The sequence below is a fragment of the Lissotriton helveticus genome, chromosome 3_1 (genome assembly GCF_964261635.1).
Source record: "Lissotriton helveticus chromosome 3_1, aLisHel1.1, whole genome shotgun sequence".
In the NCBI taxonomy this organism is placed as follows: Eukaryota; Metazoa; Chordata; class Amphibia; order Caudata; family Salamandridae; genus Lissotriton; species Lissotriton helveticus.
In genome coordinates, this window is record NC_136061.1 from 1385751132 (window position 1) to 1385765464 (window position 14333).

General features: G+C 43.0%; 1 protein-coding gene across 2 annotated transcripts in view; it reads right to left on the minus strand.

Moving 5' to 3' along the window:
* Positions 1-12580, minus strand: part of SLC49A4 (solute carrier family 49 member 4) — a 670368-nt gene extending 657788 nt beyond the window's left edge. Inside the window, exon 1 of one of the 2 annotated variants that reach the window (XM_078682027.1) lies at positions 12123-12580. In XM_078682027.1, coding sequence (XP_078538153.1) covers positions 12123-12411 — 289 coding nt within the window. In that variant the 5' untranslated portion in view covers positions 12412-12580. The remainder of the gene's footprint in view (positions 1-12122) is intronic. The other variant, XM_078682029.1, reaches the window with a different exon arrangement.
* Between the last annotated feature and the right edge of the window lie 1753 nt (positions 12581-14333).

The following is a 14333-nucleotide window of genomic DNA, read 5'->3' on the forward strand; positions in this document are numbered from 1 at the left end:
AGGATCAAGCTCTCCAGAATGGGAGGTCGCTCCTTTTCTTACTTAGGGCCCAAGTTATGGAACTCCCTTCCTTTGACCACCCGGTCTGAGGACAGCCTTATTTGTTTTCGTAAAGCCGTTAAGACCTGGCTTTTCGATCTATAACTAATTGGCCAACCATCCCTTGTTAGCTGCAGTATTTTAGTGCCGGGAGACCCTTATGGGTAGCTGTCGCGCTCTACAAGCCTAAATAATAAATAAAGAAATACATAAATAAAGACTATCAATTTAAAATCGAGAAAGGTTACTGCTGACGTCATTGACAAATAATTGCTTGTGAAGGACTTCTTTTTCGGCACACCACTGACCCTCATCAATATGTATGGCCTGAACAACGATATAATGACTTTAATAGATAACACATTTGACCTCTGCAGACAACACAATGCCAGGATTTTCTCTATGGAAAGGAATTTAACCTTGTTTTAGACCCATCGCTGGACAGAGCTTGCTCTTCTACAAAATCCTTACTGTATGGCATGGAAATTCTGGGGTTAGACAACATGTGGAGAGCTGGACATGGATTGCCATAGGCATTTTCATTGTATTTTACTGTGCACAACACATTATCTTTCGCAGACCTGTTTGTGGGACACATACGCCTGATCACAGAGGGGTTCAATATAATCAATCTACTGAGCTCTTTGACCACTCCCCTCTAAATCTCGCGCTGAATTTACCTGCCCTAAGGAACCAGGTAGAATAACATTCTCAATAAGTCTTTGTGTGTGAGGCATGTAAGATCATTATTATGGTTTTTAGAATTTCAAGGCACAAAGTGGGTGGTGCTACGTCCTTGCATCAGCATCTAGGTATATAGAAACAAATAGTACCAGTATCAATACTCAGAGATTAAACTTTACGTGTCACTGCCCCTCACATTTTTTCTTTGTTTGATTTGTATAGAGTTTCTGTGGTGACAAACAGGCACAGTTTTGAGGGAGCATTTCCTGACAGTCAAGCAAGTGCATCTGCCCCAATTAAGGATATAGGAACAAAGACAGGCAGGATTCCAGAACCACCAGGAGGTGGTGGGAGGAAGGAAGGTCCATACGGAACTTAATCTCATTCTGATAGAATCCAGAGAATCCTTTTTAAGTCAAGGTAGCCAGGGCTAGGAAATATGGGGAGGATGAGCAGTCGGTAGAGCTTTAACGTGGCTTCTTCGTTGATCGATTAGTCAGAATGTGGCTACATCCCTCTACAATGATGCAAGGGAGATGATGTTTAGCAATAATTGTATACAAGATACAGCTGCTGAGTACTAGAGGCTATTGCACCTTTCAATATACTCTCACGTCACTCCAAACCTGGAAGAAATTGCTATGGCTTCGATAGATGGGGAATACAGACATACCCTTGTTGCCCCCCTGTAGGATACAGAAATTTGGACTAATATAGACAATCTGATCATATATGGAATTACTATGCCTGCTAAATCTTTCGTAAGTCCTGGGGCTGGTGGGCTACAATGAGCCACTAATGGGGTCAATTTTTATCCCGTTGCTTTAACCTTACAGTGAGACATGTCAATCGTATAGGCCCCTGTCTCTTCTCAACATTGGTATTCAACTGCAGGTGTGGGTGACAGTAAATGAACTTTTAATGTAGAGTCCAGAGCTCTCTAATCAGATAGGTTTTATCCCTGGCAGATCAACATCATATAGCATACACAATTCTTCCATTATGTGTAAAAGGTACCTTTCGTTTGCCTATCATCATGCAGAGAAGGAGTGTGACTTCATAAAATGTTTTTTAATGAAAACTTTGCCCAGTAGGTTAGGTATGCATGACTGAATGTTAAAACTCATTGAGTTATTATACTCAAAATCAACAGCCCTAGTCTAGGTTAACTGTACATAACCCAGCTCTTTGAGATCAGCAGGGCAAGTGGCAGAGAGGTCCCTCATCATCATTCACAACTTCGGACCTGCCACTGAGAAGCTCACTTACACAATTGCATCTTTAGTGTGGGCATAACAGGCCTTATTAAATTTGTGGTTTTGCCAAAATTCCAACTCTCCATCAGCATCCCTATTCTATTACCACAGTCTTTCTTTTACTAGGCTTCAGAACAAATTCTAGTTTAATTAGGGCAGAGAGACAGCCCATCTTAGATGGGACACTGTAACCCTGCATTTTGAGATAGGCAGCTTCTCAGTGCCAGACCAAGAACACTACCATTACACCACATAAACCCACTTTGCTTTATAATAGTTATTCTCATCCTGCCTTCCACATATAATAAAGGAAACCGGTTGTTGAGAATCAGGTACACTGCAGATGGTAATAGTAACCAAGATACTGTGCCAAAAGGTTAGGGGCCTCCACCAAATGAGCATAGTATACATTGGGCAAGCAATATAGATACACTTGTCTTTATTCATGCTAAAATCACCTGGCTATCCCTCTTACAATTGAAGAAGCAGTAATAGCATCTCTTAGAAGACTGGAGTTAACCTGTCTATGGTGCCTCTGTAAAGATGGGAAGTTCATGGCATCTCTATAGAGATGGGAAGTTCGTACATCTAGACTATCTGTGAGAGGATGGTGCTGGCCGCCCTCTTCATATATTTACATGTTGCAGGCTGAGGCACACAGTCAGGTCAGTCAGCACTTTCTTCCCAAACGAACACCCAGCATTCGCTCCCTTGAAAAGGCTGATACATTTTAAGTACACTAGGGATTGGCTATGCAGTATGACTACCAATATCAAAGTGAAGACCTTCATTCCATCAAGACAGCATTATAGGCAGATATTGGGTTAAAGGCTGAAGTACAACAGTTTGCTTTTGCAGCTGTGCCAAAATGGCTGTCATCTCTCTATAAATTACCAACGCAAGCTACTTCACTTCATACACCACGTCTATGTCATACCCGCCATTAAGCACAAGATAGACCTGACACAAAATCACATATATTAAAGATGTTATTTCCCAGCAAGCACACTTTCTCCATTTATCTTAGATGTAGCCTTTGATACAACATTACTGGTGCAGGATTCTAAATATGATCTCTAAAATTATTTTCTATGAAATCCAAACTTTATCGCCAATAACCGTACTGTGATATGTTGCCGAGTCACCCAAAGACAGTTACGAGGTTGACAACAAAAATCCAAAGTATGATCTATACAAGTGTTTCTTAATCTGTGGTCCCCGAATCCTAACCAGGAGGCCTGTGACTGCTTGGAAAATAAAAAAAATTAACAGATTAATGAAGTGTACATAAATAAAGAAGCAAAATTGAAAATTTAAAAAAAGTTCTCTAAACGTGAAGGAATTCGAAACTGGAAGCTAAAAATTAATTTAGTATCGTCTGATTGATTTTTGATAGCAGTACAAGTACATCAAATATAATATAGTATAGAAAAGCTCCAAACTTCTCATTTGAATTAAAATTGTGTTTGTGAATTCAACAAAATATTTCATAATTCATGTATTTATTTTACAACATAGCTAAAAACAGAAAAATCTGCTTGTTAAAAACTTAGAAAATATGGCAGAGAACTAAAAATCTGCAGGAAAAGGACTCATAAATTAGCGCTACCTAGATATCATTTAAAAAACAAATTTATGTGTAAGTACTTTATCACTAACCAAGTTGAACAGCCAGGCAATGCACCTAAAGTGCTCTTCAAAATCATTTGTGATTTTACTAGCCTCAGCGTGTGTGCAGTCCTCTTTAGTATCGCAGGAACGGTGTAACTCTCTAGAACACTTTCTCAGGAGAAAATCTCTCAGATTTACTTAAACTTCAAGATTCTTCCCATTATAGACACTTGCAATACCAGCAGTGTGGCTGATATGGGAGTAGAAGAGACACCCACATTGAAAGGGTTCGAAGCCTTCTCTTTGGGGGAAGTCCAGAGATCTCTGGGCTGTGCAAAATCAGGCTCCCCCCTAGGTATCTGCGCTACCAAAGTCATGGCTTCACTATTTAGACATTTTGCTCCGGCTAGTCAATTTATATTTAATATTATGGTGTAAACTGGTACAATTCCCTCTGAATGGAAAGCTGTGCATGTCCTACCTGTCCTAAAAAAAGCTAATCTTGACCCAAACATCTTATCCATTTACCGCCCCATATCCTTGTTTCCCCTTCTGGGTAAATTGTTGGAAGGCCTAATCAACAAACATTTAACAGCCTATCTTGAGGAGGATCAAATTCTAGATCCCTTGCAGTCCGGATTTAGACTATGCTCATACCGTTGGATCTTTCAGCAGCTTTTGATACGGTCTCTCATTCCAGGCTGTTCCAGAGGCTGTGCGAGATAGGGATTCAGGGGACAGCTCTCAAATGGTTACATCATTTTTTGGACAACAGATTCCAAACGATCACTCTTGGCCCTTATACCTCCCGCAAGGTGCGACTGGACAAGAGTGTTTCACAGGGTTCATGCTTCAGTCCTACCTTATTCAACATTTATATGACATCCCTTGCTAAGATTATTGAGCCTTTTGGCTTTGGAATACTATCCTACAATGACGATACTCAGCTGACCTTCACTTTTGATTCTGATCTGGCTATAACCAAAGATCGCTTTGCTACGAGAATGTCAGCCATCTCTATTTTAATGGCTGACAACTATCTGCAATTTAAAGTAGACAATACCGAGATCATGCTGTTCAGCAAAGCCACCACTCAGTGGTCAAATGAGTGGTGGCCCCCGCTACTGGAATCAATCCCGTCTCCCGAACAATCAGTGAAGAACTTTGGCATAACAATTGACAAAGCCCTCTCTGTGAAAGTTTATTTTTTGGTTACCACAAGTTTGTGCCACCATAATATGCATCTTCTACGCAGAATATTTCCCTACCTTCCGATCTCTGCCAGAAGAACATTAGTTCATGCCCTGGTTGTGAGCTGACTTTATTACGGTAATGCTTTACTGGCTGAATTAAATGAGACGCTTGTGGCTAATGTAAAGGTAGTTCAAAATATGGTACCACGTCGGCTCCTTCGTTGAAGGCTCAGCATTTGCTGCCAGTAAGAAAAGGGAGCATTTTTAAGATCTGCTTTCTCACATATAATGCCTTAAGGGGCAAAGGCCCCAGTTATCTTCAACAGAAAATCAAATCTTATGTACCCACCAGAAGTCTAAGATCCAAGAACAAAGCCCTGCTGTGCGTACCCCACATCTGCTTGGCTAGATGTAGTGGTAGAGACTTTTCTTACATGGCTCCTTTTTATTGGAATAGACTTCCTATGCATATTCATATTTTCACAAACTAATACCAATTTAGAAAACTGCTGAAAGTCTCCCTATTTTAATAACGACCTCTACTTGTGGATGCTTGCTTGCTATTATAGCGATACAAAAGGGGATGATGGACGGAGCGTTTGAACAAATCAAACACTCACCCCCAGTCAACTGATCTGGGTTTAATCCATCACCATTCTTTAGTTCACTCAGCCACCCCAGTTCAGACATGGCTATATGCAAATCAGTCTGACCCTGTGCCTTATGGGAACAGTCCAGCCCGAACTGCCAAGCCATGTCTTCCCTGGACCGGAAACAAGCATCCTGGGACCGGTTTCGGATTCATAATCCTCATCAGCCAGGCTATCTTGAATCCAGTGGCCAAGTGAACAAGGGACTCACGTCTGAGTATACCCTGCCACACTTAGGGCGAACAAAGCGATACAAAAGGGGATGATGGACGGAGCGTTTGAACAAATCAAACACTCACCCCCAGTCAACTGATCTGGGTTTAATCCATCACCATTCTTTAGTTCACTCAGCCACCCCAGTTCAGACATGGCTATATGCAAATCAGTCTGACCCTGTGCCTTATGGGAACAGTCCAGCCCGAACTGCCAAGCCATGTCTTCCCTGGACCGGAAACAAGCATCCTGGGACCGGTTTCGGATTCATAATCCTCATCAGCCAGGCTATCTTGAATCCAGTGGCCAAGTGAACAAGGGACTCACGTCTGAGTATACCCTGCCACACTTAGGGCGAACAAAGCGATACGTGAGTCCCAGGCTCTCCACACCACTGGAGTCAAGCTATCCAGGCTGATGAAGGCTGATAGCCAGAAACCGGTCCTTGGATGCTTGATTCCGGTCTGGGAAAGACATGGCTTGGTAGTTCGGACTGGACTGTTCCCATGAGGCACAGGGTCAGAGCTGATTTGCATGTAGCCAGTGTCTAACCCAGGGTGGTGTAGAGTGCAAAAAAACGATGGATTTAGGCTCAGATCCTTGTACTGGGGTGAATGTATGACATTGTTCTACATTCTGTCCATCAACTGTGTTTTTTGCTATTTTCACCCCGAGTGTGCTGGGGATGCTCAGACGTGAGTCCCAGGCTCTCCACACCACTGGAGTCAAGCTATCCAGGCTGATGAAGGCTGATAGCCAGAAACCGGTCCTTGGATGCTTGATTCCGGTCTGGGAAAGACATGGCTTGGTAGTTCGGACTGGACTGTTCCCATGAGGCACAGGGTCAGAGCTGATTTGCATATAGCCAGTGTCTAACCCAGGGTGGTGTAGAGTGCAAAAAAACGATGGATTTAGGCCCAGATCCTTGTACTGGGGTGAATGTATGACATTGTTCTACATTCTGTCCATCAACTGTGTTTTTTGCTATTTTCACCCCGAGTGTGCTGGGGATGCTCAGACGTGAGTCCCAGGCTCTCCACACCACTGGAGTCAAGCTATCCAGGCTGATAGCCAGAAACCGGTCCTTGGATGCTTGATTCCGGTCTGGGAAAGACATGGCTTGGTAGTTCGGACTGGACTGTTCCCATGAGGCACAGGGTCAGAGCTGATTTGCATATAGCCAGTGTCTAACCCAGGGTGGTGTAGAGTGCAAAAAAACGATGGATTTAGGCCCAGATCCTTGTACTGGGGTGAATGTATGACATTGTTCTACATTCTGTCCATCAACTGTGTTTTTTGCTTGCTATTATAGGCAGGGCTGAGATGCCCTAGGGTGATTTGAGCGCTATATTAAATATAATTAACATAACAAAGCTTATTTCTTTAATATTTGTGTATTGTTTTGCGGTTCAAATAATCGAAAAATACTTTAGGCCAGGGCCTTCCAGTATTGACTCAATAAGGGTGCCCAGATTCCAATAACGATTCGGAGGGGGTCCCCGGGTTCCAGTAATGAATAAATGAAGGTCCACAATAGTCAAAAGACTAAGAACCGCGAACCTATACAATTAAATAGGTAAAGGGGTAAGCATTATTGTGTCTTTCCCTCACACTCTCCACAACATTACATGCCTATGTACTGCGATGCACGGTGCACCATGTTTAGAGCATGTCTGAACCTCGCGCACCTCAACCAACATTTCTCACAGAATTCAACAAACAGCCTTCCAACATTACAAAAAAAAGGGCACCGAAGTACTGATGCAGATCGGAGCACGTTGAAGCCTTGTAAGAGGCACGAAACACTATACAAATGTGACAATACAGAAATATAGTAACATTTCCGATGGTCATAACGATGGCCACATCTATCTCGCAAACAGGACTAATACACAAAATACATGACTAAGTCTGTTGCAGTGCACATTCATGCACTCACCAAAATGCTAAAGCCAATCAGGTGTAGTGCGGTCACATCCAATCCAGCTCAAAGAAATATACCAGATGCTGCTCCACACTTTGTCAATGCCTAATACTCTACAGAAAGCAAGCACCATCCAAGGCGTAACACTGACGGCAGGTAGCAGAAAATGGCTTTCATAAAACATAAGTTAAGCAGACAAATCATAAGGCCCTCCAGCACTCTCAAAAACAGCCAGTACTACTAATCTTGGATCTGAAGCTGTGTGCTACTCGTTTTAAATCACTTCAGTGCCTTGTCAGGAGTAATAAGTGCGATATATAAGTAATTACAACACAAGTTACAGGCAGCTACTGAAGGAAAAACATTAAAGAAACGTGCACACAGTGCTTGCAATGAGAAACAACGAGGCAGCCTGTTTATTTATCTAAGAAAACAGAGGTTCACCCACTGGACAACGAGAAAACCCAAACATATCTCTTCCTGATAAACACGTCTACTCCTTGGCTACACTGCCATACAACTATACCCTTCACAAAAATCTCAACCAGCATCAATACTTCAAACTCTGGTCTGCACGAACACCCACGGCCATATTGAACAGCATATTCCAGGGGGTCCACAAGCTACAAGCACATACCAATGTCAACAAGCACATACCAATGTCAATTAAGTTATATAAAAACACTTGAAAAATTAAGAACCCGAGCCCCTCATAGCAGTTTGCACACACCCTAAAAGTTCCTCATTACGAAAAACCCGATTTCAAAATGTTCAATAAGTCCGGGAGCACAAACAAGGAACCCCAGAACCCATTACATTTAGCTCCATCACTTTTTTTTTAGTTGAAGATGGATTCCTGTTGAACAAGCAAACAAAAAAGAAGGACATTTTGCTAACAAGGTGTGAGACGCTCAAAACACGTTAGTAAGCTCTGTATGCCTAAAATACCAGGTATTTCGAGCACATCAGCCCAGGGCAATTCCTTAACATTTCATTTTACTTCCTTTACTACCTCTTGTTCATTCCCTTCTTGTTGAACCAGAGGTACAGGACCAACACCACTTTCTGATTTGTATTCAAAGAAGCGCGTCACGCATTCGTAAACAGTGCTTGAAACTATCACGTGAATCTTGCGCATAGGAAAAACATCGGACGTGAAACAGATTACGAAACACTTTTGGAATGAGGAACCAGACTACCCGTATCGTGATTTACTACAAGTCAGCACTACAGGTTACCGCATCAGATGTCAGAACCCGTGGTAAAGACAAGCGCAAGTTCACACAGGTCTTAGAAAATTCAGGGCACTTTGTAAGAGCTAAAGATTGTGCTGCTTTCAAGTAAAACATTTTCTATCTATGCAAAAACTGCCTAAAGCGCATATACACTCTTTCCAAAATAACATGGGAGACATTATTTGTGAGGACTCACTACTCTCTCCCGCTTATCCCTGGTGTACCCTCTCTCCAACGCAGACGCTTGTTTCATTTAACTAAGGAGCAATTTTAGGACTGCTGCTGCGCTCTACTAAAATCTGCACTTTTCACTAACTTAATAAAATAAATATATGCTTTTATAGTGGACGATGCTGGGTTTACCTCAACTGACATGTAAATCGATTCACAAGGGTCGATCGAGGGAGGACATAGATTTTAGCTTAAAGGGTCTTGCTTTTTATCAAACTAATTAGAGTAACAAACAAAACAAAAACACAACAAAAGTTTAGAATCAAAAAAACCATATCAAGATTATTCTAAACGTATGTTACGTGATGAAGGGTTATCAAGTGGTCTTAAAAAGGTATGCATCGATGGGTGGCGTAGATATTAATTTATGGTGTTTTATAGTACTTTCATGCTGTCAAGTCCCTGTTGTTAAATCAAACAGATGTTCTTAAGCATTTGGTTGATCCTACCTGCTTATAAACTTGTTGAATAAGGTTAGTTTGATAATTAAACATTGGCCTGATATAATTCACCAATTTACAGTTCCGGCTTGATTTCAACCTAATTGTACTGAAGAGGGGCACAAGGGGTTTGTATTGGGACAGAGGGAGGTGGACTACAAGCATGTCAGACTGTGAAGGTATACCTCTGCTCACTTTCTTTTGATCACTATATTCTGCTTACAATACGCGCCAAGTTTTACCAAAACATAAAGGTGATCCTCAAGCTTTTTTCTCTCATCACCGATTCCTCTTTGCAATTTATGTCTTTGGGATCAAAAGAGTAATTTAAATAAAGTTTGGGAAAACTAGTGGTTGGTCAAACTCTAGAGTCCAGTCAAGGGATGGGAGCACACCAATTCCACAGACCTGGGGATTTACATCCTACAATTTTAATACTGGGATTAAAGCTAAGTTGAACAGTTTGCCTTCAAAAAGTATTCTGCATAGCGGTGGCAAAGGACATCTCTTGGTTGGTCAATGTTGAGCATGGTGGCCAATTACAGTTTCATGGTTGTCAGCTAACAGAGAGACCAGGTGCTGAAGATGACTAGGGCCATTACTCCAGTAACCCTTGTGCAAAGAAATGATTATTTGATTTAATCGTAGATGTGAAGAGTTTTTTTAAAGTGTTTTTTATTTAGATTATGTTCTGATATATCCTAGGAGTATAAACTACTTCTCTTGTGGCACAGTTCTGTAGTATTTAACAGTTTTTGAATAGATCTCTTGGAACACCAAAAAAAAGGTTCTGCAAATAATCAATTATGCATTTTGCAACCCTGGATCTGTGCTTCTCATCTTGAAATGGAACTGTGATTGCTTGATAGTTGAAGATATTACCTTGAAGTACCTACCACTGTACCTATATGTCTTTTTATAAACAGGATGAAATAAATACAATAACATCAAATGCCTTAGCTTTCTCTAGAGGAGCAACTATGGTATCAGGAACACATGTCCGTATTTAAGGCTGCTGGAAACCAAAACCAGCTCTGGCAAAGTATTCAACTCAGCTCAACACTTGAGGAAGAAGTGATTAGAATGCAGCTATGAGGATATGATGGGGTCATGGTAGGCCATCCTGCTCAGACAGCACGCCCATAGACTGCAGCCTCCCAGGTAAATGTCAGAGTGGCATTACGGACCGTCCGGCCCAGTCTATTTCATTTGATCTGGTTTTCTCTCTTCACACAGCAAAAATCACGTTGGGCCCCATTAAGACACAACTAATTACTGTTTAGTCATTGAATATGATAACAGTTCCAGGCTATATGAAATCCATATCTTGCTTGGGAGATTGAAGAAGATTCTAGTATTGTCTACATAAGAATGGAACTATAACTACAACTTTAACAGGAATTGATGTAAAGACCTGGTAGATCTGGAAAGTATGGTGAACGCAATGAGCCCAGTGCGACCCAAGGATAAACCACTGGCCAAGCAAAATAAAGATTCCCTATGAAGACTCTGCAACCTGTGAAGGAATGGGAAAGGAATGTGTAGATTACACTACAGTAGCTCAGACATTGTATCATCAGTGTTCTTATCAACTAAACTCGTTAGAAGGGATGTGGGATAAGTAGGAGATTTCAGGACAAGGAAAATTAGGAATTAGGGCCCTTTAATGCTTAATTTATTTGGATAGGATGTTTAGTACTCGGTCACAGACTATGGTGAGGTTTTTTACTTTATGTGTTTTATAGCGTGATATCTCCAAAGAGTTGTGAAACAAGAACTGGGTCAACTTAGCCCTACGATGATCGCTGTTGTAGCACCACTAAAGAAGATGTAGTTCTGTTCCATCCAAACATCGAACCCCAATGTTGAAATACACTCATCTGAGCATAGTGAATTTTTTGAGAGCACATTTCCCACATAAGCTTACACGTTGAAGCACCATATATGTTTAACTGACAAAATTAAATAACCTTTAACATTTCACAGTATGAGTTGTACGTTGTGAAAGACAAATGGGTAAATCTTAGAAAGTTTAACCAGAAACATTATGGGATCCCATATGTTTATGACCATATGTCTCCAAGATGCTGTAAACAACGCTGTCTACAGAATGTTTATTTAACAAAATCAATGCTTGCCGAGTCTTGTAGATACGGTTAGCTGTCATTGTCCTGATGGAACTAAAAGAATCAGAGTATGTCAATTTGTAAAGATCATAACTTGAAAAACGTCTCTTCACTGGCCTGTAACCTCATACTGAAGATACCCATAAACAAACAAAATGAGATGGCAAATACATTCATTGTTACAAATTAGAGATGTCATCAACCAATACTGTATTTTCAATAACAACAAAAACGTTATAGTAGGTATACCGTAAACAAGGGGCAGTGGGAAGCTCAAAAGCCGAGTTGTAAGTAATTGGGCCCAGTAGCCATTAATATAGTTCTAGTGGGCAGGGGAAGGTAAGTCGTCATGAGGACTGTAGAATAGACAGCGGATGGGGGTGCAGTAGTCAGGGGAGGGGACTGGGACCTGGAGGTCAGCAGGTAGGGTCTCAGAGAACAGCGGGCCGGACATCAGCAGGGGAACAATGACATTTGAGGAGGGGGGGAGATCAACAGAGGCCTACAGGTCAGCACTCACCCTTTTTGTCCATAAGCCACATGAAGATGAAGCAGGGGAGGAAGCCAATGGGCCCCCACAGCACCAACAGGGCAATGTCCAGGCTAGAGAAGCCGTACGCCTGCTTGGCCGAGCCTTGGATGGGGCCCCAGGTGTTCCATACCAGGCCCTGCATGAACGCCATCATCGAAAAGAGGCCAAGGACCAGCCAGCGCCGCCCGAACACCCGGCTGCCCCTGGCCGGAGAGGTGGGCAGCCCCAGCAGCGCCTCCCGCTCCTCCGGGGCGCTGCTGCTCCACTGCAGCCCCATGGCGCCGGGGAGAGGGGCCCTGGGGAACGGAGAAGGGAAACCGCCGGCCTACGACACTACCGGGTGTCCAGTGCCAGCTACAACCGGCGAAAACACCTGCTGGCTTCAGCGCCGGGTGCCGGGTGCTGGGACTGTAAAAGCAAAACAAGCCCGGTCCCCGCGCATGCGCAGCATGTGCAGCTGGCTCCTCTTGTTTGAACTCTGCGTTACACAATACTCTGTGAGGGAACCCAGAGGAAGGAGAATGAAGTGCAGCGGTCCCCAGGAGGGCTAAGGGCAAGCCGAGGAGGTCAATGGGAAGGAGAAGGGATACATGCCTCAGAGGAAGGAGAAGAGGCGCAGCACGAGTAGGAGACAGCTCAACGTATTCTAGATTCAGCACAGGGATGATGCACCAGAGGAGGGGGAGACACATCATGGAGGAAAAACAAAGCAAAAGGTTAAAAGGGAGAAGGCGCAGCAGAGCACAGTGGGAAATGTGACGTACACATGGAGAAGGGATTGGGCCAGCACAGGGGAATACAAACCAGAAGTAAAAACATGTATATATATTATTATGAGGGAGAGCTGGAAGGAGAAGCAAATCAATCAATCTGTTTATTCGGAGCGTTACCCCTTTAAAGCACTTATTCATATAATAATTTACAATCCATGATAATATATAAAACGTTCAGAAGATACAAAAGAATCTTTAGAACCTTTAGAATTTTAGTCCAAAATCCGTTTCTCAAGATTAAACGCAGCCAGCAACCTAGCTAGCCAGTGCTGGAACGTTGGGGCAGCTTGATCCAGCCAGGCTGAGGCAATGCAGATGCGTAGTACCGCCATAGCTAAAAAAAGGAAACCGTAAAAGGGATCTTGCACTTCCTTACTATTTATCCCCAAAAGTATTAGAGATGGAGTAAGAGAAATTTTAAGGTTCGGTGTTTGGTCAAAAAAATATTTCAATTGCACTCATCAGGGCTTGCAACCGAGGACAAGACGAAAAAAACATATGAGTTACATCAGCATCCACGCTATTGCAGCGAGGACATCTAATACCCTCCTGCCCCCCCCCCCCCACTGTGGAATCAAGAATCCATCAAGGATTCTTGATTCCAGTCCAGAGAAGACATGGCTTGGCAGTTCGGGCTGGAATGTTCCCATGAGGCACAGGGTCAAGACTGATTTGCACATGGCCATGTCTGAACTGGGGTGGCTTGGTGAGCAAAATAACGATGGGTTAAACCCAGATCTGTGACTGGGGGTGAATGTTTTGCCATTGTGCAACATTCCGTCCATCATCTTGTGTGTTTTGCTGTTCACCCTATGTGGGAAGGGTATGCCCAGACGTGGGTGCCGTGCTCACTAAGCCACTGGAGTCAAGCTATCCTGGCTGAAGGCGGCTGATAACCAGAAACCGGTCCTAGGATTCTTGATTCCAGTCCAGAGAAGACATGGCTTGGCAGTTCGGGCTGGACTGTTCCCATGAGGCACAGGGTCAAAACTGATTTGCATATGGCCATGTCTGAACGTGGGTGGCTTGGTGAGCAAAATAACAATGGATTAAACCCAGATCTGTGACTGGGGGTGAATGTTTTGCCATTGTGCAACATTCCGTCCTTCATCTTGTATGTTTTGCTTAGTAAGTACAGGACAGCCATTACAAGGTATGTAGGGGACACTGGCAAGTTGAGATGTCCAACTACATAATGACTGCCTGAACCTGGTTATGTTTCGTATCAAACATGTTGGAATAATGCAACTACACCAATTCCAGAGTTAGTTGCATTATACCATGTACTGGGGGCTCCTTAGAAGACCCCCATACCTATCTGTGCAACCTTACAGGGTCTGCCTGCCAGCCTGCGCTGCTGCAGACCCTAGACATGTGTTGCCTCCCTGCTGATGAGCTTAACTCGGGCAGGGGAAGCTGAACAAAG